Below are 27,305 nucleotides of genomic sequence, written 5' to 3'. Positions count from 1 at the left end.
CATAGACGCAGCATTCTTCTCCCAGAGCTGCACATAGGCCACCTTCTTTGAGGAGGAGGAGGTCAAGGCCTCGGCGGTTTTGCAGGACAACTTCTGAAAGGGAATTGAGGGAGTCTTTAAGATATTTGACTGCATCTCGGAGGTAGATGATATCAGAGTCTACTGCTTGTCTGAGGTTTTGGAGGGCGGAGGCTTGTGTGGCTAGGGCTGCAACACCAGTGGCAGCTCCAGCTGTAGCTAGGAGGGAAGTGACAGTGAGTACAGCAGTAATAGGTTCGCGTTTGTGGAGGTAAATGGCTTCTTGAGTGTGGTCAAAGGCTTCAAAGAAATGTAGAGGAGTGTGATAGATGACTCGAGGCGTGAGGAGGATGAGAACACACGTTTCTTTGGTCTTGTTAAGTGTGGCAACAGATAAGCATGGGGTAAGTCCGGTGGAAGAGCAGAGCCATTGGGTGGTGTTTAGGGGAACTAAGTATTTGGCAGAGATGTTTGGGGAGGTATAGTTGGTACAGGCAGTAAGGCTAGGAGTGTGGGAGGAACGGGGGTGAATGCATAAACCTTTGGAAGAGATGTGCGTAAAAGTGAGTGGGACATGAGTAGATTGATTCCAATTGCAGGAAAAGGGGGAATCGTCGGTGGAGGAAGTAAAGAGTGGTGAAAGGATAGCAAGTGGATCATAGAGGGGGAGGCTGGGGGAAAGACACAACCAGCAAGAGCGAGTGAGGTTGGGGTGGGAGGCGTTGAGAGAGGAATAGGAGGCGTTCAGGAGTTTGAAGTAGGGACTAGAGGGGATGAGAGGATGAGGTTGTATACCTGAAGCGGGGGGGGGGGGGGGGGGGGGGGGGGGGAAGTGGGGCTTGTAGTGATGTGGGCTATGGGTGGAAGGCTCTTTGTCTCTTCAGAGATAACTAAGTTGTTTGACTTGTGGGTGTGAAACGGTAAGAGGCTGCAGTCCTGCTCTTAGGGACCAGCAGGCTCCAGTCCCAGGAAATGTTTAACAAAGCAAGGGCTATAAACTTTAAGTATTTAGGGGAAATGCAAAAACCAAGGCTTATCTAAAATGTCTGGAGTCCTTGCTAAAAGCTTACCTAAGATGTGAAAGAGATATATGCTAATTGAAGCCTATTGAGAACTGAAACAAAGGGACCATTTGGCCTTTCCTCTCTGTATAAAAGATGTTTGAAAATCTTGTTCGGGGCTCGGGATTCAAACAGAAAGCTCCCGAGTCCGGCCGGCCGTCAATAAACCATTTTTCCTTCTCAAAATCATTCCTGAGTCCTGGCCTCTCTATTCTCAAATAATTGAACTTCTCTTAAATTCCACAACATTAATGGCAACCACGAAGGGATAATAAATGAAGGCCAGAGACGGTAGCATTTTGCTGCCCCTTCCAAATCCCCGAGGAAGCCGGGAGGACTTGGGTGAACCCCAAATCTGGGCGCCCCTGGATTAAATTTAATCCAGAAAAGATGTGGGCTCCACCAGAATCTTCCCGACAAAAATCGAGGGCAATGGAAGGTCTGAAGAGAAAGATTCTGGGAACGAAAAAGAACTCCGAACATGGAAGAAGGTAAGACTCCCCGGGTGAGCAGAGTCTGGAAGGCCCTAGCTTTAATTGCTAGGAAGGGGAGGCTGATCACCTCCCGAGAGAACCCTAGTAGCCCCAGAAGGCTGGGGGGAAGCCGTTCTCTCTAGGCTTGGAAAAAGGAGGAAAACCGGGGAAAAGCCCTGGTGTTTTGGGTTTGTCTAACTGCATGTTAGAATCTGGTACTGGTCTTATATCCACTAAAGGAGTGGAGTCTCGATTTTAATAGGAAGGGTATTTATAGGTTCGAGTCCTAATATCCTGGAAATTGGTCTAGATTAAGGAAAACAAAACTTGGTTACAGGAAAATGGATCAGCTTTTCTGGTGGAGCTTGGTCTGGGTGTAAAGTTTAAACAGTGGAAAAGTCTAGCTGAAATCTTTTGTTATGGTGCTAATTTGTGAATGAATTTGCTTTATACCAAATGTTAAGTGTTCTGAGGTTTGTGATGGCTGTGGGGGCAGCCGTGGTGAAAATAAATATATAAACTTGTGAGTCAGATTAGTGACCTTTGTGCTTCTGTCTGTGTCAGCTCAAGGCTAGTGTTGGAGTTGTGTCCTTATGTAGAGTGGAATTACAGCTGAGCTAGAGCCCTCCCTTGCCATTGGCAAGGGGGTGAAATGATTCTGTGGCAAAAGCTGAGGAGTCTAGATGTTTGTGCATGTTCTGGTGTCTTGTCTCTGGTCTGGCCCTTTGCCCCGGCTTGGAGGCCATCTGTGTCCGCGCCACGCACCCAAGTTTGTTGGGGATGTCCCAGTCAGGGTGGCTGGGTCCCTGGGAGAGTTGCCAAATTTGAGTAGGTTCTGTCTGCCCATTTTGGCTGAAAGCTGGAAAGGGGGGAGCGGCTTGCCCCTTTCCAGTGAGTCCACCCTTCTATTCATAAGCCGCATTCCTGTTTGTTGTGCACCCGACTGCCTGGAAGGGGGGGAAGTGAAGGAGGTGAAAAGCAGAATCAGAATAAATGCAGTAAAGTTCCCTCCTTAGGGTGTCAAAGCCAAAATACGTTTGCATTCTGCTCAGGTTCTTAGAAGGTATTGTAGTAACCTTAAGTAAGAGAATGTGTTCTGTGAAGGTAAACTTTGTATTAAGGGTATAAATAATTATAAAAGTTTTACAAAGCATTGTTTAAGGTATTTAAGTGGCTAATTGCAGAAAGTCATTATTTAACAAAACTGAATTGATAATAATAATAATAAAAGGCAATTTTATAACAAACTTATTCGGCAGCCAATCTCCCCTGCCAACTTGCTTCCAAAAAAACTGTTTCTGGTATTACATGCTACTAAGTATTTAAGGTGAAGAAAAGTTCATTATTTTAACAAACTTGGTTAGTATTAATGGCAATTATATGTTGCAAGACGTTTGCCTGGTAACTTAGTATGTGGGATATATGGAGTGGGTTTTTATTGTTAAGGAAACAGAAGATGATTTTGTCCTAAGATAAAATGATTGATTATTGGAAAGAGTAGAGTGTGGGACAGAACCTGAATGAATACTGAAAGTGTAGAAGGTTTGTGGAAGGGAAATTTTTATGATTAAAATTGAATAAGATCAATATACAAAGAAAATCTTTTATCAATAGCTTCTTGTGCTTTAACCTCATCATATCCTCAATGTTTGAAGAAGAGTTCTTTTAAAAGAACATTCTATGTTCTAGAAATCAAATCCTGAAAAGTAGCCTTTTATTTCAAACTAACTGCAAGAGATTTATTCTTTCACTTTAAAGGAAAAATTAAAGTAATGGTTAAGTTCATTTAATATGTTATAAGTTGAATGAAAGGTATTTAAAGGTGTTATAAAATTAATAGGTTTTAAAAAAATTAATAAAAACTGTAACTAAGAGTTAAAATCATTTATAAATGCATTTATATTGTAAAACAGTGGAAAGACAATAACTGAGATTATAGCTGGGTGAATTTAGCCTGAAACTATTATTTAAGTGTAAATTCTACACTAACCTTTCCTTTGTTTATGGTTACTTCAAGCCTAACCTCACCCTTTGCCTTTGCCTACGGTTATTTCATAATTGAGAAGAGCTGGGACATCACTGTCTCCTCTTCTGGTATTAGTAACCCTTTCTCTCATGAATTCAAGTGTAAACTAAATAAATTGCTGCCTGATAGAATAAGGTTAAATGACCACTGGAGTTTTATTATCTCCAAAACCAAAAGGGGGGTGGAGGGGGAGAAGTCTCCTGCCTTGACGGTCAGTGTTCCTAAGAGTGGCAATTCATGAGAGAAAGCAGTCTGTCTCCCTGAGGCTTCAAATAGCCTCAGTAAATATATATAAAACTAATCTTGTTGCTTATCCAAAATTCTGCTAATTTCAAGGTAAAATATAAAGTTCTAAAACAAAATGGTGCTAAGGCATTGAGAACATTTTGGTTATTACAATCCATTAAGTAAGAAAGAAAATTCTTGTGGTAAACTGCATGGTCATAGTGCAAATTAAGAAGAGTTTCAAAAGTCTTTGAAAAGTTTAAAGTAACTAAAGTCATGTTGTTGTGTCAAACTATTCATGTCTGCCTATTTGCTCAAATTGTTGAGGTTAAATATGCAGTTATATAAGTAATATGTATTTCTGGACCCCTAATTAATTAAGTTAAACAGTATATAAAATAATGCAAATTACAAGTAATATCAATGAGTTGTGTTTGTGTCTAACTCTTTGTGTCTGCCCATTTAAAAAAAAAAAGCTCAATGTATGTCTTCATACATCAGGATAATATCAAATTAACAAATAAAAATTCTTAAAAGAGGTCTATTCAAATTGTTAAAAATTAAATATGCAGTTATATTTATAAATATTCTTAAAGCCCAAATTGAACTAAGCAGGATGAAAAAGTCATAGAAATCTGATTATGGAAACAATTGGGAAAGGGCCTCCTCTTTGCAAGAGCTTTTAAGGCAAGACTAGGTGTGGCAGATTAAACCTATCTACTAGGCTAGGGAATTAAGAATCAGTTTGCCTGGTAATTTCCCAGTTTAAACCTTTGTCAGCCATAAATTGAAAAAAAACAAAAACAAAACAAAGATTAGGTTAATTTTCACAGAAGAAAAATGTTGATGTAACCCGGCGGCCTGCTGCCTCAGTCTCCCACTCCCGGGTTGGACAGCAGTGGAGGAGACCAGTTTAGGCCAGTCCTATGGGCAGTGGAAGGATGCCCAAGAAGGAGCTAACTAAGTCGGTGCCATTTCAGCACTAAATTCTATTCCTTATTTGAAAAAGGGGGGAGCAGGTAAAAACTAAAATGGTTGGAATGTGATAGAAGAAGCAGTTAAATCAAACTTTTGCGTGGGAAAGTTAAATCTCAGATAAGCTGTAACTTCTGAAGTATCCAATCTATGGAAAACAGAGGAAGAGCTTGCATGCTAGGCTTAGGGGTATAAATTGTGTCATTTTTCTTTGTTCGGGGCACCAGCCATATCTGGCTCTGCGCCCCTTCTTGCAAGACTGAGAATAAATTATTTTCTTCTTCACAATCTGGTGAGCCTTATTTTCTTCCAGAAGATTTCTTTCCAACAAAATAAGGTAATTAGTGGCTCTATTAACAAATTTCAGTAAGTAAAGGAAAGTCCATAAAAACTATGGAGATCTTTCCTAGGTTATGATTTTTTAAAAAAATTAAGTAATTGTGTAATGTGTTTTAAAACCTGGTAGTCAGTATGCTTTTAAATTAATAATTTTCATAACTTAAAGAAAAGAAGTTTTTAGCTTCCTGTAAGGGAAAAAGAGAACATTCCTTGCATAAACTATTATGGTTTCAATTTTATTTAACTTGAGTGTAATCTCCCATAGTTAATTTATAAACTAAATTAACATATGTACAAATCTTTACGGTAATGAAAATTGTAAGTGAAAATTGTAAGTTCACATTGGTGAAATTAGGCTAAAGGGAAAAGATTGTAGATATGCTCTCTTAGATAGAGAGTAAATTTCTTTCATTGGTAATTGTAATTTAGTAAGTTTATTTAAACATGAGGTGGCTAGTCAATGTGGTTATAGTCAATTATAAAGAGTTTGTAAAACATCTTCCAAACTGAAAATGTTTAAATAGTTCTAGTTGTAGAAGTTATTGTTAACTAAAGAAACTTAGATTGGTATTGGTAGCAGAAATAACTTCATGATAATAAACCTGTCTGAAGGCCACTGCAAAATACACATTTAAGTAAATGGTAATAAAAGGTTGTCTTGATTCTATTGGAAATATTCTGTTTTCATTCTAACAATGAAAAATAATATTTTTCCTCTATTACTAAAGTGAAGTACCTACTGTTATCTTCATAGTAAAATTGTGTAAGTAGATGGTCATTTGATATATGTATTGCGTTAAGTTGTTTAAAATATATATAAAACAAGGAATAGACTTTAACATTGTCAAACTCTTGTGCATTCGAACCAGGCCTTGTATACATTACAGGTGGCCTCTCCATGTGAGTTGTTGGCTGGGCTGGTCACTGACCCCTCAATTGAAAATATGTGCTATATCAGTCTCTGGTTCTGCTCCTGAAGTTGATGGAAACTATATTGCAGTTTCAAGCTCCTGCAGCCAATAATGACTCGGTACAGCCAAGTGCACAATGGATATCGCCTCCAGACTGGCACTGTTCCATGGTGCCAGAGAGCACTATGCACCAGGCTAGTAGAATACTGGAAAATCTCTGGAATACTGGAAGGATGCTGCAACTTGCTCACTGCGTTGAAGAACATGCTAAGTGGAGCCATGATACCAGGAGACTGTAAGTAAAACTTAAACACAATTGGCATTATGGCCTGCTCTCATGGAGAGATAACATGTAAAGTATTACAAACCTGAAACTCAAAACTAATAATGGCAACTCTGAATCCTTATGCATTAAGTAATACATTAGTTAATATTAAGTGCTGTACTTTTATCCTGTACTAAATATATGCCTAATAATTGTAATGTTATCTTTTCTATTTTGGATCAAGTGCAGAAGGATATTAGACATGTTAAATTCCTGGTAAAATCATTTTCTAAACAGTTAATAACATGTCTATAGAATAAGGTGGCAGTCTCAGCCAGTCTCAAGTTAGCAAAAGTGAGGCTTGCTTGCTGATGGTGAGTCACCTATTGAACAAGTCAAAATTGCTAGAAATTGTACAATGAAAACCAAGGTGTAAAAATCTTTATTCTGTAGTTCTGATCACTCCCACAGGTGAAAACTAAGAGTATTTCCAAATTAGTGTTCTAATCCTGAGTGAAGCCAGTTGCCCAAGGAGTGCCAGTTCACCAGGAGCATCTGACAGAGCGAATGAGTGTCAATCATTGAACAGCTTGGAATGTGTCTTCAGACAAAGCTAAGTGTCTGTTGCAATTTCTCTCTAAAGATGGATAACTTAAAAAAGAATATATATGCTGTTCCCACCAGCTTTTAAGGAATGCCATCTTTATAGGCACCTAACCTTGTCTACCTCTGTAATCCAATGTGTCCTCTTTTAAAAACAGGTATTCCAAAATTTTAATTAAGTTTGTTTCTTTCAGAGTGAACATCTTATTAACCATATGAAAACTTCATCCAACTTCGTACAGAATGCCAGATCCATCTTCCTCTAGTTAGAATAAATTAAAGAGTTTTACACCTTATTAGGCAATGACTACAGCCCATGGCCAGCAGGAAGCAGTTACAGAAAAGAGATCGTCTCCCTTCAGCACCCCTTTTAAATTAAAGGTGTAAACTCTTTAAGAGTAAAATAAAAGTAATAGATGGATCTGGAACCTGACTGGAAATCCACGTGAGTGCCAGTGGCAGCAGAATAACTGCGGGAGGCCCCTGCCCAAGATTCTGCTGTCCAGAATGAAAAGTTCTAAACTTCTAAAAACGGTCCTGGATGCTGTACTAAAGACTGATAAATAATCAGTCAAGACAACAAACAGCCATCCACCTCATAGCTACAACAATAATTATGCCAAAGCTTAGCAAGTAAACTTTGACAAAGGGGGGGAATGATGTGGGCTATGGGTGGAAGGCTCTTTGTCTCTTCAGAGATAACTAAGTTGTTTGACTTGTGGGTGTGAAACGGTAAGAGGCTGCAGTCCTGCTCTTAGGGACCAGCAGGCTCCAGTCCCAGGAAATGTTTAACAAAGCAAGGGCTATAAACTTTAAGTATTTAGGGGAAATGCAAAAACCAAGGCTTATCTAAAATGTCTGGAGTCCTTGCTAAAAGCTTACCTAAGATGTGAAAGAGATATATGCTAATTGAAGCCTATTGAGAACTGAAACAAAGGGACCATTTGGCCTTTCCTCTCTGTATAAAAGACGTTTGAAAATCTTGTTCGGGGCTCGGGATTCAAACAGAAAGCTCCCGAGTCCGGCCGGCCGTCAATAAACCATTTTTCCTTCTCAAAATCATTCCTGAGTCCTGGCCTCTCTATTCTCAAATAATTGAACTTCTCTTAAATTCCACAACAGTAGAAGGGACGACGGCGGCCGAGGTGGAAGAGATTTTGAGGGGGGTAGATGAGGACGGAAGAAGGTGAACAGTGGGTGAGGGAGGAGGGTTAAGGATGTGGTTGGGACCAATAGCAGAGGGTGGGGTGGAGACAACACGCTTTTGGATTTCAAACAAAGCGCCACGATCATAGTTGCTCATATACAACCGGAGTCCATAGGGGCGAGCGGCCAGCCATGTATCGTCGTTTGGGTTTTTTACTGTCAGCCAAATGAAGTCCCAACGGGAATTGTTGGCTACTTGGAGAGAGAGATACGGGTCTCTGTTGGGGGCGCCGGACCATCCATGGGCCATGGTCACACATCCCCAAGAGGGGCAGTAGAAGTGTGATGGGTCATGACAACCTCGAGCACTAGCAGGACAGATGTAAAAACCAGACACAGGGTTGAATTGAGGGCCAAGGAGACGGTTGTTTCGAGAAAGCAGGCATGCTGTATTCCCGCCTCGACAGGATGAGGAGGAGTGGTGGCCTACTTTCGCTTTTCTGATGTTGCTTACTTGGCATTCGGGACGGAAGGAAATTCCAGCAAGAGGGCAGACGTGTGTGAGAAAGGAGGGAGCGACACTAGTAACATTATAAGCGAGAATGCGTTTTTCCGGGAATGTCTGCAAGGTCCAGTTGAATGGCTGATGGGATGAGGAGCTTTGGGCAGAGGAGGCTAGAGACAACATGAGAATGAGGAGATGGATGAGGTAGAGAAGGGTAGGGGAACAGGAGGCGGGGGTGTGAACAGAGCGGGCCTGTCGGAGGAGCTGGAGAACTTGGCGCTCGATGGGGTCATCATCTTCAAGGGAAAGACGGCTTAAGCGGCGGGCAAGGAAGCATTGTCGACGTCGTTCGCGGCGAGAAGGAGCTGGTGTGGTTCTCACGGACGGTGGTGTTGGAGAGGTAGGCTCGAGTGAATTTACTTGGGGGCGCATGGTGGTCATGGGAGGAGGGCGACGCGGGAGGTGAAAACGCCAATTAGAAGTAGAAAGGCGACAGCAAGGAGAAAGCGTTGGTGGAGGTTCCAATCTGCTGGGGCTGTAGCCGCGAGACAGACAGCTGAAAAGATTGTTAAAAAAATGAAGACTATAAAAAAGAAGTATAAAAGTGGGTGAGGGTGCGAGGGGAGTGGGAAGAGCATCTGCACTGAGAGTTCTTCTCTGATAAGTTGTAAGGCACGTTTCGGTGGAGGTTAGGCACTTGTCAGCAGCAGGTTGTAGAGGCGGCAATAAGGCTCTTCTTGTAGACTGTGCAGAGGTGAGTCCTTTTGGGGAATCTGTAAAGACAAAGAAAGGAGAAGAGAGCCCTCATAGGGGAGGGACAATCAGCAGAAGGAAACTCGGAGAGAGCACTTATCTAATATAAACATTTCAGGGAGGGGCTGGTTGGTGCTGGATTTGAGCGAATGGGGCGACATCTGGGCCTCTGCAGTCAATGTTGTCTCTTACGGAGGGCATAGTGTGTTCATCATTCGGTGGAACTTTGGGGTCGGTGGCAGGCCGGATGTAGCGCCCAGGAACCCAGAGCGGTTGTGGCTCGGAGTCTGGGAAGACACAAGCAAAACCTCTCCCCTGTGCTAGCAAGGGAGCTGGATCTTGCCAAAGGTTTGTGGCGGGGTCTTTCCAATGAACAAGGGGAACTTGCGAAGGTTGCCACATGGGTCCCCAATGTTTATGGGTTGGGGAGAGTCCTTTGTCATTGAAGGTCAGGGGATTGTGATGGATAAGGCAGGCAGTAATGACGTCGGCAGGGGCCTTGTGGGGAGAGGAAGCTTTTTCTTTTTGAATGAGTAGCTTGAGCTGCTGGTGAGTACGCTCAATAATTCCTTGCCCTTGAGGGTTGTAGGGGATGCCGAAATGATGTGTGATGTGGTACATCTGCACAAAGCTGGCAAAGGTGGCACTGCGATAGGCTGGTCCATTGTCGGTTTTGAGATCCCAGGGAATTCCCATGAATAGAGTGGCTTGCCGAAGCGCTTTGATGCAATGTTTGGCACTCTCTCCTGTGAGGGGCACGGCATAGCATAGGTGCGAGAAGGTATCAACTGCAACATGAAGATATTTAAGGCGCCCAAAAGCACTAACATGGGTGACGTCTAGCTGCCAGCGGGAGTTAGGCCGCAGGCCGCGGGGATTAGCTCTGCGGGGCTGCAAGGGTCCAAGGGGTAGCAAAGGTGCGCATGTTCGGCAGGAACGCACAAGATGTTTGCATGTTTCGATGGGGAGGTCTGGAAAGAGCCTCTGGATAGATCGCGCAGAGAAGTGGAATTGAGAGTGTAAAAGTTTGGCTTGGTTGACGAAGTCTCCTAGTCTTGTTTTGTCAATGGAATCTTCTCAAATGGCAGCTGGGTATACATGGTGGCCGGACGCTAAGGCGTCAGCAAGGGCATTTCCTTGAGTCAGTGGTCCTGGCAGGCCAGAGTGACTTCTGATATGAGCGATGAACCAGGGTTGTTGCCTTTCTTCAAGCAGTCGCTGTACAAAGGCGAGTGCTTGGTCTATAGATGAGTCGCTGGGTAGAAAGTGGGAGGCTGCGACATACCTGTAAGGTGTACAAGCTGTCTGTAAGGATGTTGAGAGGCTGGTCTGGGTAAAGCTTGAGGACTGCAGCGACAGCTAAGAGTTCACCTACTTGAACAGAAAGGTGATTGGCAAACATCAACTGTCGTGGCTCAAGCTTTCCTGGCACATATATGACAGCAGCGAAGCCCCTTTTTGAGGCATCAGTGAAAGCAGTGATGGCAAAGGGGATTGGCTTTCTTGCGGGCAGCGGACGGAACGGGTTGAAAAATGCTAATTGAGATACACCTTGCAGCAGTGGATGATGAGGATAGTGGTTGTCGAAGGAGCCATGAAAGAACTCTATCAGGCTCTGCATTTGAGCATTATTCATGATAAGGGAAGTAACTTCTTTTGCATCAAAGGGCCAAACAATGGTGTGTGGCGGGACGCCGTACGTTTGTATGGAGAGAAGTACTAAGTCAGTGGCTAATGTGATCCAAGCCCTTGTAAATGGGCAGATTTTTGGGAGTTTACTTTTTGACGTGTGTAGAAAGAGAAGAGGACCATCTTGCCATAGGAGACCCGTTGGGGTGTCTGGTGTTGGCAAAACTAAGGCAAGGATTGGGAGATCGGGAGAGAATCGCTCTAGGCGGCACTGCGATAGGCTGGTCCATTGTCGGTTTTGAGATCCCAGGGAATTCGCGGCAGAACAAATAACCTTTTGTGTATTCTGTCCCATTTCCTGCTCATCACATACCACAAGCCAACATGCAGGAGATTTTCTTTTTTATGGGCTTTAGCGATGATTACTACAAGATGCTGACAGGCATTCCAACAATAACCATGAACAAATATTGGGAAAGCTATAAATTAGAGACTCAAGAAAACAGGAAAGATATCATAGCCATTGTCATCGATCTATAATGAAAAGCAAATGGTGCCAGACCTATCTTTTTAGTCTCCTCTTTTCTGACTTTTTTATAATATAGTTCATAAAAGTCTCTTATGCAGCCTTTTTTGGGGGGGTGGATTCATTAACATTCATCTCCTTTACATTCTCTTCACCTCTTTTCTGTAGCATTTATGCCTAAATATCCAATTAGAATAGAAATTATACATGATCAGAATTACTCAGGATAATACATTACTAGAGTCAGAGATTATCTTAAAAATTATTGAGTCATCCTCTCTGTATTAAAGAAAAAGAATGGAGATATTATAAAAAAAGTAGAGATAGAAACAGCTTAGCAAAATAGTTTCATTGAAATAACTAAAAGTTTATGAGTGAGAGTATCTTGACATAGTTCCTGTAGTTTCAGCTAGGCTTTTCATAAGATTGGACACAAATCTGAAATAGGTCAGAAAACTAACGCTTGTCACTAGAATAAATTGTGCTTTTGGATAAAGGTGCAGGGGCCACCCAATTATAATATTAAAATATCTTTAACAGCAGTGCAAACAGTGATTATTAAACCTGGCAGCATTAATATTGATGTTCACTTGCCAAGTATTTGGCTAACTAGTGAGGAGCTTGTCATGACAGGGCAAGATGTCAGTTCCTCTCTGGAATGAGGGAATTGAGAAAGGTGAGCAGGGTTTGCTGTTCATTTAGCATTCTCCCTGAAGTGTCAGCTTAATAAAAGTAAAGACTCTGGCCTTGTTTGTACTTCCAATTGTCTGCTTGCAAGAATCATTGAGGAGAGCCATGACCTTCTCTAGTACAGAGTTAGTTTGAATGATCTTAACTATAAAAATCACCTCTTTGGCAAGAAGAAAGGTAACTTGAATGGAAAAAAAAAAAAAAACTAATATAAAAGAAGAGTGCCCAAGAATCCTGTGGATTTTGATGGAGACCTCTGCATCAGGGCCAGTGATTAATAAAGGAGCCTTAGGAGTGTCTTTGTACTCCCTTTTGGGCACCAGTGCTGACACTGAAAAGAGAATCAAAATAAAACCAAGTAAGACCTCAAGACACATTTAAACAGTTTTTGGATGGTTACAAGAAGAGACCTGTTCTAATTTAAGCTCTTAGGAGCAAGTATTCAGGTGTTAATAAAAGGCATGTGATAGTTAACAGCAGACCTTTATGGCATTCTATCCATTCCTTGGTAGCTCATGTGCATTATTTCCTCTGATCATCACAACAACCCTGTGGACTAAGCTCTGCTTCTCCATTCACTTTACAGATGAGGAAACTGAGACTTAGAGAGGGTAAGGAACTTGTTCAAAGTCATGCAGGGAATAATCAGCAGAGATTACTGGGATTTGTAGTTCTCCAGTCTGATTTCAGAGTCTGCAAGTTTAACCACCACACTGTACCACCACTTATTTGAAATCCCCTTTCATACATTTTCATAATAAATCTGATAGCATTTTTTGAACCATGGTAAAGACGGGTGCTTGTTGGACCTGGAGGGTGCATACAGTTTATTACTACCCAAAGCATTGCTAATCACAGTGATTACTGATGCAATTCTCTTTGAACCTTTTGTGTTAATTAGAAGAACTAAATGAACTATTTAGCAATTTTTAATATTATGAAACTCATGAAATATTTAAGAATGTTCTAAATAGGAGAATTAAAATGGTAATTTTAACAGTTAGATTTCAAGTCGGGATACTTTGCTTATATTTAACTACAAAACTATGCTTTATAAACACAAAGCTACCATGTGAGAGTTCTCCTGAAACTTCAGGAGTTTTGTACCAGAAAAGAAGGATCTTGGTTTCTGAAGGGTAAAAGTAAAAATAAATACAAATGTCTTGCATTCCTATGGGTTTTCTCTTTATAAAAGCCTTTCTCATATTATTTTCACTTCCTTTGAACCAATTACCCTTAGAAATAGGTATTATTATCTTATTTTTTTCATGAAAAACTCAAATCCATAGAATATTTTTTCCAAAAAATTAATTGTCAAGTCTGGAACTTATACCAGTTTTCTCCAACTTTCAACTCAGAGCTCTTCACATTCATCCTCTGCTGATGAATGTAGATTGGTCATCTGTGTCCATGTACCAATAGCCACACAACTTGTGCTTCGAGGAGACAGACTCCTCAGCAGTTGTGGGAAGCTAATGCACTCAGACAGGTGAAGAACACAAGCCAAACAGTACAGAGACAAGAGCAATTAGCAATAAAGTCTCTGCAAGAGGCAGCAGGATATTCCTGGGTCAGGCATGATGGCAGTCATTTATCAGAGCCCAGATGGAAGAGCAGGCAAAGGAGCAAAGCTCTTATCTTGTGACTAGAACAAAATCAACTGCTTGGATATTGCTAGATCTTATGTTTGAGGCTGAGTCTCTGGGCACTATATAAAAGTATAGACAGACAAAAAGGAATAAGGGGTCTAACTACTGAAACTGGGGGAAATAAAGCAGAAAGAAATTCATTTATTAAAACCTATTTGACTTAGAGTGGAGATCACCTTAGTGATGAAAACCCCTTGTAAATTTTCTGTCTGAGAAGAGGTTTGGTCTCAAAAAGCAAAATGTGGTTTAGCATACTAAAGGGTTTAGTTGTGGAGAGAGGAGAAATGTGAGGACAGGAATTAGAGAGATTTTGACAGACCACGCTAAAAGAAGCTATGTTCTGGAGGATGTGTTAATAAAGATGTCATTGCATAGAAGTTTCCTTCCTATTTCTTATAAGACTACTTGGAACTGAAATAAAAGCATGTTCCTTACTCAAGAAAACCTCAGGGCTCTAAGAATAAACAGTAAGCAAACACACAAAAAAACAAATACACCATCCAATTTAGGTTGGTTGCCTTTGCCCATATTTTTTGGCAATTGCACAGACTTAGGGCTTTGGGAACGCTTAGAAGTCCTATCAGGCTCTATTTCTTTCTACTCAATGTATTTTCCTTGCATTTCCATTTAAAGCCTTTGCCTGGTAGAGATTTTATTTTCCAGGTAAATCCCTTCCATTGGTGGAAAGCTTCAGGGCTTGATGTGAACTTCTTTCTTTGTAATCCTGCCCCGCCCCCCCCAACCCTTTTTGCCCTAGTTCTGCTTTAGGCACTAAAAGAAGAGTAAAGCTAGTCTTGATCCATGTGATAATTCTATCAAAGAGGTAATGATCATATTCTCTGTACTCATGGAGATTTGCCATTCTACTTTCTCACCTGTCTCTCATTCCTTAATTTGTTTAGCTGTCCTACCAAAAAATGGACATTGCCTAAAGGATTTGGGGAAGGAAAATCATCTTATGTGCAGTGAAGTCATATATATTCATTCAGTACTAGAAACAAGGTAGTTAGTTGAAGATAGGAAACTTGGAGGATATCGAGAACGCATTTCAAAGAATTCCACTCATTTTATAGAACTTAAAGTTGACTAACTCATCGAGGTAGTTAAATATGAAGAGAGCTCAGTTAGGCTTTTGTAAATGCAGCAAGCTAATAGCTTATGCCCACAGCTTCCTTCAAGTCTTCGTCCTACCACGGCGGTAGAGAACAGCTGGTGTCTGCTGAATGTCCTCTGCTTTTTAAATCGCTCTTTTCCAAGTTATTCCTGATGTGGAGTGCACAGCGCAGAGGCTTTCTCAGACGCTCAGCCTCAGGTGGAAGTTACTCTGCTTCAGAAAGAAGTGCCTGAGGAAGTCTGAGCCTTCTGAGAGCTGAGTCTCCTCTTGTACCCTGGCTCCTCCAAGGGCTGATGGGCCCAGGAGATAGATTAGAAGCAGGGGGTTGGGGGTGGGAGGAGCGAGAAAGAAATCAAGTCCAAAGGAGAACGTAAAGGAGTGTCTCAAGTTTCTTAGAAAAACAGGAGGGAGCCTAGTCTCCAATTAAGAAGCTGTATTTAACTATTCACTGATAAACATGTAGAAATTTTAAAACTTCTTTCGGCTTTAAAGAAAATCAAATGTACAACACCTATTTTCAGAGGCATCCTCCAGAGACAGGTTTAATTGCCATTTTCTTTCTTTCTATTTTTTTCCCCCAGGTAATTTAAAACTACCATTCCAAAAAAGACTCTGTTCACATTAGTGCAATCTGAAATTATGCCATCTGCATATCCCACAAAAATTCATAAAATAACTAAGAACTACTTTTTAAAAAAAAATTCTCTCCTTCCCCACCCCCCACCCCCCCTTGTCTCCTCGCTGTGTCCATTCTCTGTGTGTTCTTATGAGACCTCTTCTATCCTTATCAGCGGTACTGGGAATCTGTGTTTTTTGTTGTTGTTGTTGCGTCAGCGCTCTGTGTGTGCGGTGCCATTCTTAGGCACTTTCTTTCCTGCTGGGCGACTCTCCTTATGGGGCACACTCCTTGAGCATGGGGCTCCCCTATGTGCGTGGCAGGGCACTCCTTGCGCGCATCAGCACTGCGAATGGGCCAGCTCCACACAGGTCAAGGAGGCCCGGGGTTTGAACCGCGGACCTCCAATGTGGTAGGCGGATGCCCTAACCACTGGGCCAAGTCTGCTTCCCAAGACCTACTTTTTTTTTTTTAATGGTGTACACACAGTTGCAAATGCATCCCATTCATACTGCCTAAAGTGAGAACAGAGGAGAAGGTGAGGAGAAGGGCTTTCCTACCACTTTACAACCACTTTCTAGCCAGATCTGTTGGGTCAGAGAACCATTAATTCTTCCACCTAAGGGAAGAGGCTGACCAGCCCTATGGGGAAACAGCAGATAGATGTCCAGGGGAATTACTTGAGAGACAGCGGGAAGACTCTCCTGCCAGAAAGCGTCCTACACTGCTCTGCCACAGGACGGGAAATCATCAGAAGGGATGCTGTCTTTTGTATAAATGGGATTTGATGTGACATATTTGAGTTTATAGATTTTTCTCTGACTCTGTGAGGCCTGGGAGATAAGGGAAGGTCCTAAAGGTATGAGGCGATGGTATGTAGGAGAAAGAGAGAAAAGCAGAGTCCGGGGTCATGAGGAACACCTGAGCAGAGCAGAGCACCTAGTGTGGCATCGGGGACCAGGAGCACGGACTACAGGTCTGATGACTTGACTCGACCCCTGGCTCTGACTTTAACTCACTGGGGGAAATCCAACTGGTTACTTACACACTCACACATTGCTCCCCAGTTGCAGAATGAGAAAATTGAATTAGGTCGGAAATATGTGGAGAGGTCTAAGATTTATGCGGAGATGTCTTGACTGGGACAAGAGGTTGATTGTTGATTATGTGCGGAAGGAGCAGATGGTGGCAGCTCAGTAAACAACCCCCTCTTCCTACCTCCTACCCCTCCCCTCACACATTTATTATTTGAACCATGGCCTGTTTTACAAACTGACTTCCACTTCGCCATCCATTCAGCAAATATTTATTCAGCACATAGTATGTCAAAATTTAATTAGGGAAAAAAAAAAAGAAAAAGAAAAAGAAAAAGAAGTCTCTGTTATTAAAAGTAGTTAGAAAATAACTGGCCACGATGGTTTCTTAGATCCTTCCCAAATTAATATTTTATAACCTTACTCCAGGAAATACAGACTCATTCATTCTTCACCATGGGAATCCTAAGGCATGAACAATTATCTTGAATAATTAAGGTGGGGAAATGTCATAGACATTGCTCTGTTATAAAGCATGCCACTTTTATAAAGCATACAAAAGAAAATGTTTTGGAAACTGGTTTGTCTATTCTAGTAAATACCAGAAAGCAAAGAAAAAAAATGATTTACAAGATAAATAGAAGTCCTAAAAGAATAGTAGTAATCATGAATAAATTTGAAAATTTGATTCTTCTCAGTCAGCAACAACGGAAAATAACCAAATGTCTCTATCTCAGAACCAAGGTGTCAAGTTTGAAATATAATGCATTGCACAAATTTCATACTTTAGATTCATTTTCCTGAAGAGTTAATTCAGTAACTAAGTTTCTTGTTTTGCAATCAGGAATTGGGCATTAAAGGAACTATTTTATTAAATGATGTAAATTTCTTTGTTTTGTAATTGTTTATTGATGACATATCATGATGTCTTTATCATTAAAAATCTCTTTCATATCCCTCCTGCCATGCTAAATCATGCAGATAGGGAGCCTTCCATAACAGAGGCTCTGGGGTACCATAAGTAACTAAAGGGAAGTGAATGCATTAAAACAGGTCAAACTGTGTCTTCCAATGTCTGACCCGCTGGCTGAATCAGGCAAATTATGCTATTAGTTTGGCCCCATTATGCTCAGTTGGTAGATTATCATTAGTAACTGTAAACAAATCTAGAAAATGGGGGCTACTTTTAGTTAATGTTTTCTGATCTACTGGTATAATCTAGTAAAGCAAAAATGGTCCAAATCCCAATAGCTCCCATACCTTTAATTTCTAGCAGGGAAATTGTTTTTCCAGTATATTCCTTCTATTTGAATTTGTAAGATACTATTGAAAAATTCAAGACTTTTTTTCTTTTTCTTTGAAAGATTTTGGAGTGTTTCTAACTAAATCTTATTTCAAACTATCAGAAAATACTTTTTATTAGAATGTGGGAGGGTTAAAAATCACTTTTCCATTAATTTTAGGTGACGACTACGAAAGATAGCCTTATGATAGAAGAAGTATTTATAAAAAATAAATAATGCAGGAAGTTGCTTTTATTGAGTGAGTTTGCTATCATTCATGTTCCTTAGCTTTCTTAAAGATTTTTTTAGTAGGGCTTTAAATTGCTGGGCGTTTATTCATTTATATTTAAAGATATTGGTTTCCCTAACTTAATTCATTGCAAACAGTCACAGACATTGCATTCCAAGGAAGAATATAGTTTGCAGCATACCCTGTAGAAAGATTATCAGGGCTTTACAGATATTAAAAGAAGTAAAGCAATAAGAACCAAAACACGTTTCTTTAAAAATCCTTGTAAACCTTAAATCAATATGATTAATTTAAAACTTTTCATTCTTAAGAAATTAACAGTCTAGTGTTCCCATTCACAGCTAATTACTCAGGTAATCCATATATTTTTCATATACATTTAAAATGTCCATAAAGAAATATTCAATACTAACGTTGCCACCTAAATACTGAGGCTTTGAAGCAGACCTTGAAACAAGAAAGCAGAATCTCAGCCTTTGCACTTTAGAAACTAAATCCCACGAATTTAATAGACTTCCTTCCCAAGATAGCCAAACCCATCCGCGTGACTTACTAAGGTATCTGGCGACGACAGCCTCGTGATGTTCAGTCCTACCAAGGATGGGAGAGTTTGGGACATCCAGTTTGAGATCATTGCCATGGTACTGAGCACAGCGCCAAGCTTCAGCAGTGGAGGACTCATTGCTGTGGAGCTAATGAGTTTTCATAGTGACTGATTAGGATCCTGGTGCTGGGCTGGCAGCGAGAGGCGGGACTGCAGCACTCCACGTCTACAGCATGAAAGGAAATCAACTTTCCCGGCTCTAATCACAGAGAAACCTCCCAGAACCTCCTTCCCCTAACTTTATGGGAAGTACCCTCTCTCTCCTTTCCCTTCCTTACTGGATACCTTGCTGGATCGCAAAGCAAACAAACAAGCAAAATGTTGCTATGACTTGGCTGATTAATATTAGAACAGAGGTTGGAGGAAGGGGAAGAGTGAGATTTTCCAGCTCCACTTTAGTCAGTTACCATCAATAGAGTGCGTTTCCTCTGGGGGTTGTGCAAGTATAATGAGCTGCTCTTTATCCTTCATAAAAAATACACCTTTAAATGGAAGTCTGCCAAAGTGCACATTTCAAACACCAAACTTAATATCTACAGATTTCTTTGGGCATGAGCAGAGTGAGTGCTCTTAGGCAGAGCAGGAAAACAAAGCCTGCAAATAACTTCCAAGAGGATCAGAGATTGAGAGTGAGAAATTAGTTTTTAAAAAAACAGCCACCTAAAATTAGTGCCATTGTCTTGAAAAAGAAATAGTGAAAGATGAGTAGCTACTGCCTGTGGAAAACAATAGCCTTGGCAGCTGACTTGTGAAAAGACAGAAAGGCAGTCCTGGAGAAAAATGTCTGTTCCAGAAATTTCACATGTTCTCAGTTTTGCTCTTGAAAATGAATGCTTCATAGGTCTTCAGTCACATGGAAAATTCAGTTAGCTCTATTTTCACCTCGAGTGGAACAACAGACTGATATTGGAAGTCTATGTTTTGAGAAGAACACGTTTTTTATTAAAAGGGCACAGGATTTGGGCTTAGGATTTCTGAAGCCTAATCCTTGTTATCCTTTAGTCAGCTGTGTAACTGGACAATGACTTGATATTCCTTGGTTTCAGTTTTTTCTACAATGTATTAGGGTTGGATTCCATGTTCTTCAAACCCATTCCAGCTCTAAAATTTGATGATCTCTTTGTTAGAGTTCAGTTAAAAAGTGGTATATTGAATCTGGGGCTTATGAGTAATTTTGTTATATTCTTTTTACAAATTGCCCAAATCTAAAACTCAGGTCCCAGATAAAATAAGTCAGAGGCCATTATCTTGTACAATTTATTTATTATAAATAAAAATATAAAGAGATGACATGAAGGGGAATATGGATGAGTGCAAATTAAATGAAAAGGAATATGTTACAAAAAGGAAGAATAGTGTTTTGGTTCCTTAGGAGAATTGTGAAATTATTTGTATCCTGAATTTCCAGGTCAAGATATATATTTTTCTTTAGCAGTTCTGACAGGAGAAATAAAGGAAATTCTTTAATAAAACTGAAAGAGATACAATTTATAGAGAGGTATGTTACCTTTTTCCGACAATAGGTTTAAACTGAGGTGGATACTGAGTCTCCTTAAATCTTCCTTGCATCTATTAGCTTGGAAATCAGGCTCACTTTTTTAGATATACTTGGAAATATATCTAAAAAATTTCAATCCCCTCTATTTTTTAACCACAGGACCCTTGAAACCAATATTACTTCTTTTTGACTTTCAAAAATCATACCATATGAGAATCCAGTTACTATGAAGGCCCAATCTTCTACACATTAAGCTGAGGAGTAAGTAACACGGACCATTCGTGGGAAGGACTGTGAAATTTTAAATTATTATTACAGTGTGGTAATGACAAAAATCAAAGTCGATTTACAAATCTAAATCTTTGTACAATACACCTGGAACTCTACCATATTTAAAGGATGTGGTGTCTTTTTATGAGTTTACTTTCTTAAATTGAAAGCTAATATACATACAATTACTGGATAATTTACGATGCAATGTGGCAGATGGTAATTATACTTATTAATGAAATATCATTCAACAAAACAATAGCATCTTTAAAGGAATATAGTTTGACTGTCAGGGAAAAACAGTACTGTCATTTGCAAATTAAAAAGAAAGGAAATATATAATTTATATTTTATAAATATATATATATTTTATAAATATATATATTTTATAAATATATATATATTTATTTAAATGGAATGCTTACAATTTCCCAGAGATGCAAGTAACTATACTAAAAAACTGAAAGAGAGCAATAGTGAAAGTTTATGATTCAATGATGTTTATGAGCAGCATAACAGCTAAAATGTGTTCTTTTTAGAACAAATTAAAATGGCACATGTTATAGTAAAAAAGCACAAATTATGGTGATTATTAGTTGTGGGAAATAAAAATAACTACAAATTTTAGAGCTAAATAGTTTGCAGTGTTCTATAATCTAGTGAAGTGATTATCATTATAATTTCATTTTTAAAATTGAGTTTCAGTCTGCAGATGGGGAGGTGATTAGTCTATGCAGAAGTAGCAGCCTGTGTTCATGACAAGAAACACAGTGGCTGCAGAAATTCTACAAACACAGTGTGCGGGAGCATGGACAAAGTGGCAAGAGGTGAAGCTGGAGATAATGGCAGTGGCCAGTTCTGAGGGCTTTAGGGCCACTCAAAGGTGTTTGGATTTTACCATGCATGTAATTCAAAGATTTTAATCAAAGTAGCAATATCATTGGTTTCAATGATCTGAATTACTTTGGCATTTTAATGATGCAGGGCAGTCAGGTGGTTGTTGTAGGGAGTCAAGAAGGTCTTATTGGTAACTTCTCATACCTTAGGAAAGAGATCATGCAACCCTAGAATAAGAAGTGTCAAGGGGGTTTAAAAGGATGGATTCCATAACTCTTTGAGATAGAATTGGCAGTGCTTCGTGATTGAGTAGATGTGAGAAGTGTGGGAGAGGCAGTTACTTGGGGGAACTTCTAGTTTTTGGGTTTGGAAGATGAGTGCCATTCATCACCATAAGAAATACAGGCAGAAATAAGAATTTAGGGAGATGATAGAATTCATTTTTACAGATTGGATGTGAGCTGCCCATAGTAAAGAGAGCCACTAGTTTGTAATGTGTCCACATCTGGATTTCAGAAAAGAGTTCATTTCACTAGGCCACATAACCTTAGCGTCCCAGTGAAAAATATTGTGTCCAATGAAGATGACAAAAATGGTTAATTTGGCAACTCTCAGGCTTAAAACTATCAAAGATTTTATTTACATTTTAGTTCAAAATAATATCTATAATTACCTATACACCCATCTTTAAAAAAACAAACAACTTCAATCCCTAGTAAAGAGTGAAAATATTATTGAATCTAATTAACCCTCAGAAAATGTGACCTACTTATTTTCTTTTTAGAATCTCAATGTGGATCAATAGCTATAAAATCTACAACACAACATTGCATTATTGCTCATGGAATGTTGAAAGATATGTGAAATATATTTATTCATTAATTTTTTTTACGGGAGTTTGTCTTTTTATCACCCAGAGTGCATTTCTTGATAGCCTATATAATAAATAATTAATGCATCAATAAACATTGATAGAGAAAGACTTATCGGCAATCTTATATAATATTAGCACTGAATTTTTATTTTTTTCTTGATTTGGTAGTACAAAGTTTTAACTCAGTTCTTCTGCCCAATAAATACTTTATACTACCCAATATATTTGCCCAATATATAGCTGTGTGTGGGTGTCTGAAGAATATAGCCTGGGCAGATAGGACAGAGTCAAATACATTAAAATGCATAAGATATGATCAAAATAACCAGTTAATGAGTAATTGTGACCAAAAATGTTTGACTTCAGGTGAAATAAGGAAAGAAGCTGAGATTACTCACCAAACAATAGAAAATTTAAGATGGAATAAATAATAGTCTAAATGCACTTATTTTGTAATTTAAAACTTTCCAACTTTCTATTGCATAATGTTTGAAAACAAAGAAGAAATATCATACTGGATGTAATAGTAAAGACACAATAATAGGAGATGAAGAAATCATTAGAAGGAGGAGGAAGAGGAGGAGAAGGGAAAGGAGAAGAGGAAGAAGTGAAAGTGTGGAAGAAGAGGAAAAAGGGGGAGAAGGAGGAAAGGAGGAGGGTGGATGATGAAGAAAGAAGGAGGAAGGAGGAAGAGAAAGAAGAAGGATGAAGATGAGGAAGAAAAGAAGGCGGAGGAGAAGAAAACTGGGTAGAATACTAAACAATGAGCTGTGCTGATTGACTAAAGAAGAGCTAAATCAGAGTGACTTCTATGAAGAACAAAGTGGCTCTTGCTAAGAAATTAAGTAGGAAAAGTAGCATAAAAATGAAGGCAGGATTTTCTGTAAACCTAAACTCCTCTAGAAATAGTCAACTCTTTAAAAATCTTAAGAGGCAAGAAACAGACTGTAAATGTTGAAATCACTTGGAGATGCTGAATAGCTGTATCCCCTGGAGGAGTGTGATATGAGAATGACCAGGCAAGCAAACAGCCCTCCTTGCGTGGCAACTCAGAAGTAGAAGGTAGTTTTCCAGATCTCTTGGTGATATTGACTAAGTTATTTAGTTTTTCTGAGTCTCCATTTTCTCGTTTGTAAAATAAAGGGATACATGTGTCTGTGTGGAAGGGTTGTTAGAAAGACTGAATGAGAAAATGTATTTTAAAATGCCTGTAGCATGTCAGGTGCTTAGTAATTAGCAATCCTGTGTTTGCTAAGGAATGGCACAATGGTTGGGGGGTGAAGGAGGCCATAAAAAGTAGATCAGCTGAAGGAAAAATCAGGCCCTTGGAAAAAATGAGGAACTTTGCAACTTTATTTGCAACTCAATTTGGTCTGTAGTATACAGTGAATTGTAAGTCAGCCAAAGTGGAATAAGAGAATAATACAACTTTGCCTCCTGACATCTGGGTCTCTGGGGCTAATAGTCCAACTTAGAGGAATAGGGCTGATGCCCGTGCTTCTTCCTTCATTGAAAAGTTGAAGCAATTACAAAACAATTTCCACATGCTTGGTTACTGTATTAGTCAGACAAAGGGGTGCTGATGCAAAATACCAAAAATTGGTTGGTTTTTATAAAGGGTATTTATTTGGGGCAGAGCTTGTAGATACCAGGCCATAAAGCATAAGTTCCTTCCCTCACCAAAGTCTATTTGGAGCAAGATGGCTGCTGATGTCTGCGAAGGTTCAGGCTTCCTGGGTTCTTATGTTTCTGGGGCTTGCTTTTCTCTGGCTTCAGCATTCTTTTCTTCTTGGTGCTGGCTTCTTCCTGGGCTCAGCTTTCCTCTCTTCCTGGGCCTGGCTTCTCTTTCTTCTGTGTGCTTACTTTCCGGGGCTCCAGTTTAAGACTTCAGCATCAAACTCCAACATCAGAAACCCTCCCATCAAAACCTCCAACTCTGTCCTTTGCCATGCCTTTTATCTGTGAGTCACCACCCACCAAAGGGTTGGGACTGGGTGGAGACTCCATGCCCTAATGATAATTCAATCATGCCCAGGTACAGATCAGATTACAAGCAAAATCCAATATTTCTTTTTGGAATTCATCAATTACATCAAACTGCTACATTACCATATTTAACTACTTACTTCCACCTGTTCCCATACACTCCAGCTTCTCTCTTATTGCCATGGATAAATTGTCTGTGTTGATAAATGTGATGGTTAAAGTCACGTGTCTGCTTGTCTAGGTTCAGTTGTCTAGGCTAACCAGTTGTTTGGTTAAGCAAGCAATGAGCTGATTGTTAACTGTGAGTATTTTTCATAGATTTAAATTATTAGATGATTGCATCTATAATCAACAAAGGAGATCATCTTCAGTAATGAATGACTCCAATCAGTTGAAGATCTTAAAGGGAGAATTGATATTTCAGCAGCCAGAAGGAAGAATTTCTACCATTCTCTACTTCAGCCAGCCAGTTTCTCCTGGTGGATTCCCAATTGCAACTTGCCCTATGGAATTCAGACTTGCCAAATCCCATGGTTGCATGAGCGAATTCCTACAATGAACCTCATACTTACATAGGCAAAAATATAACTTAATATATATATATTATATATATATATATATATATATATATATATATCCTTAATATATATTAAGAATACTGACTAATACAGATATTGGTACTGAGAGTGGTTTTTGAGAAACAAAAACTTAAGGATGCGATACCCAAGGCTCCAGGTTGTAGTGTATTTGATACCTTAACAGAATTTGGGGAGTTAAAAAGTATGATGATGTTGGCTGGGTGTTCCTAAATACACTGGAAAAAGTTGTTAAAGAAAGGGAAGACCTCAAGGCTTCAAATTCCCACCTGAAGTCCTGCATGTAGTACATGAAAGTTTCTATGTGTTCCCTGATAGAAACTCTCATTTCTTGTAGCTGCATCCTGGAGATTACTAAAAAACAAAGCCCAGAGTCTTACCTGTGCAAGTGGCTATTCTAACCATCTTCGATTTCTCTATTCCTAATCAGGTTCTAGTTCATACTTCTACACTCTACTGATGCTGCTATATCAAGTCTACCAATGACCCACTACATGGCTAACTCTTGCAGTCAATATTCAGTCCTCATCTTTCTTGACCACAAAACAGCATTCAGTAAAGTTTTACTTTTTCCTCCTTGAAATAACTTCTTCACTTGACTTCCAGAATAGCACACTCATCTAGTTTTCTATCTATTTTTTTCTGACCTCTCTTTTTCAGTCTCTTTTGTTGATTCTTCTTCATCTATATGCTAATGACTCCCAAATTCATTTCTTCCTGGTAGACCTCTCCTAAGACCTCAGACCTGCATATCCAATTATCTACCTGACATCTCTACTTGGAAGTTTAATAGACATCTTAAATTGAACATATTAAAAAATGAGCTCTGGCTATGCCCCTCCTCCCACAAAAAATAATAAAACAAAATACCGCATAACAAAAACAAATAAAAAGTACACACATGTAACCATTCCTGTAGTCTTTTTCCATTTCACTTCATGCAACTGAATGTTTCAGTTGCTCAGTTCAAAATGTTAGGTTTCAACCTTAACTAACTCTTTTTTTCTAGTCTCTATTTTCAAAATATATCCAGAATTCAACTGTTTTGCACCACCTCCTCTCCCACCATCCTGGGGGCAAACCATTATCATCTTTCATCTATTACAAAAGACACCTTGAACCATTTCAGTCAATTTTCAATGCCATCAGAGATTCTGTTAAATCAGGTCTTATTATTTCTCTGCTTAAAACTCTTTAATGGATTGCCTTTGTACTCATGGTTGTTTCTCAGAGATACCAGGTAATTTTCCATGACAGGGCCTTTATATTTGCTTGTTTTTTATTCTAGGATTCTCATTCTCCAAATATCTTTTCATATTCTTTGTGTTTTCAGTCAAATATCACCTTCTCATAAGGTCTTCAATAATCACACCAACTAAACTTTTAGTTCCTTACTTTCGCTTTATTTTTACTTTACTATTTTTCTAATTAGAAAGTATCACAAGTTAGCATGCTGTATATTTACTTATTCATCTTACTTATTATCTGTTTCTCCCTATTAGAAATCAAGTTTCTCAAGGGCATGAATGAATGTTGTCTGTTTTGTTCATTGCTCTGGGGTACTCTCAAGGCCTAGAAAAGTACCTGGCTTACATAGTAAGCTCTCAAGGTTATATATTAAATGAATGAATAAAAGAATAGTTTGAATTTTGGTCATGGTCTGCCTGCAGTTTACAAAGAAGACTGTTTTCAGTGACAAATTACAATAAAGCTTATTCTTATAAAAAGAGCCAGTATAATATATTCAAGCATTGCACTGCTTGTGTGTTTTTGTGTGGGTCTAATGGATATAGATGTGAGGGCAAGGATGGTGGAAAAATATTGAAATGTTATGCTTATATTTAAGAATGTTCTTTTCTTCCAAATTTCAGATTTAGAATGTAATCCCTTTTGGTCTAAGTCAAAATGTACTGACTCTTAACTCTTGCTCCGGCTTCTCTTATTACACTTCAAAGGTCACAGCGACTGGAAAGAAATATAGAAGTTATCTTTTTCGCTTGTTTTTTGGCTAATCATGTTCTTCTCTAATATCACAGGGAAGGTCAGACAGACTGTTGGCTATAGAAATGATTTTTTCTTTAATAAATTAGAGAAGATAGAGTCCTGAGTGTCCATTCATCCAGCTCTCCTTCAATATTGCCCATGACTATCTATTACGGACCACTTGAACTCCTAGAATTCAGTGCTTTGCCATTCCTGCCTTGAGATTACATAATTCTCTTAAAAGAGCCTGCTAATGAAAGAACGAATTTAGAGTGAAAAACATTAGCAAAGTTCTTTAAAAGAGGGATTTCTGCCTTCTCATCTTTGCCTTCATCTGTGAGGCTAACTGATGCTCTTTACGCCCCGGGGATCTTCATTTGGCAGCTGTTGCTGCTACTTCAAAGGAGAGAAAATGGATGTGTGGGAGAGGGATATTTCAGGGCAAACTTTTTATTTTCCCGATTTTTCTATGAAAAATTGAAGGAATGAAAAAATATAAATCCAGGATCATGCTAGAGGAAAGAGGCACGCAGGATGGTGTAGCAGTGAGAGCCTTGGACTATGAG

At 39.4% G+C, this 27,305-nt stretch overlaps 1 protein-coding gene across 2 annotated transcripts in view; it reads right to left on the bottom strand.

Moving 5' to 3' along the window:
* Window positions 1-27,305, bottom strand: part of OLFM3 (olfactomedin 3) — a 237,215-nt gene that overhangs the window by 47,151 nt on the left and 162,759 nt on the right. Inside the window, exon 1 of one of the 2 annotated variants that reach the window (XM_023582569.3) lies at window positions 18,645-18,924. The exons of the other annotated variant lie outside the window; for it this stretch is intronic. Coding sequence (XP_023438337.1) covers window positions 18,645-18,773 — 129 coding nt within the window. The 5' untranslated portion in view covers window positions 18,774-18,924. Of the gene's footprint in view, window positions 1-18,644; window positions 18,925-27,305 lie in introns of those variants that run through there. 2 annotated transcript variants of the gene reach the window in all.

The sequence above is a fragment of the Dasypus novemcinctus genome, chromosome 9, assembly GCF_030445035.2.
Source record: "Dasypus novemcinctus isolate mDasNov1 chromosome 9, mDasNov1.1.hap2, whole genome shotgun sequence".
NCBI lineage: Eukaryota > Metazoa > Chordata > Mammalia > Cingulata > Dasypodidae > Dasypus > Dasypus novemcinctus.
The sequence above is the reverse complement of the archived record's forward strand: the minus strand, read 5'-3'. Positions and strand labels throughout refer to the sequence as shown.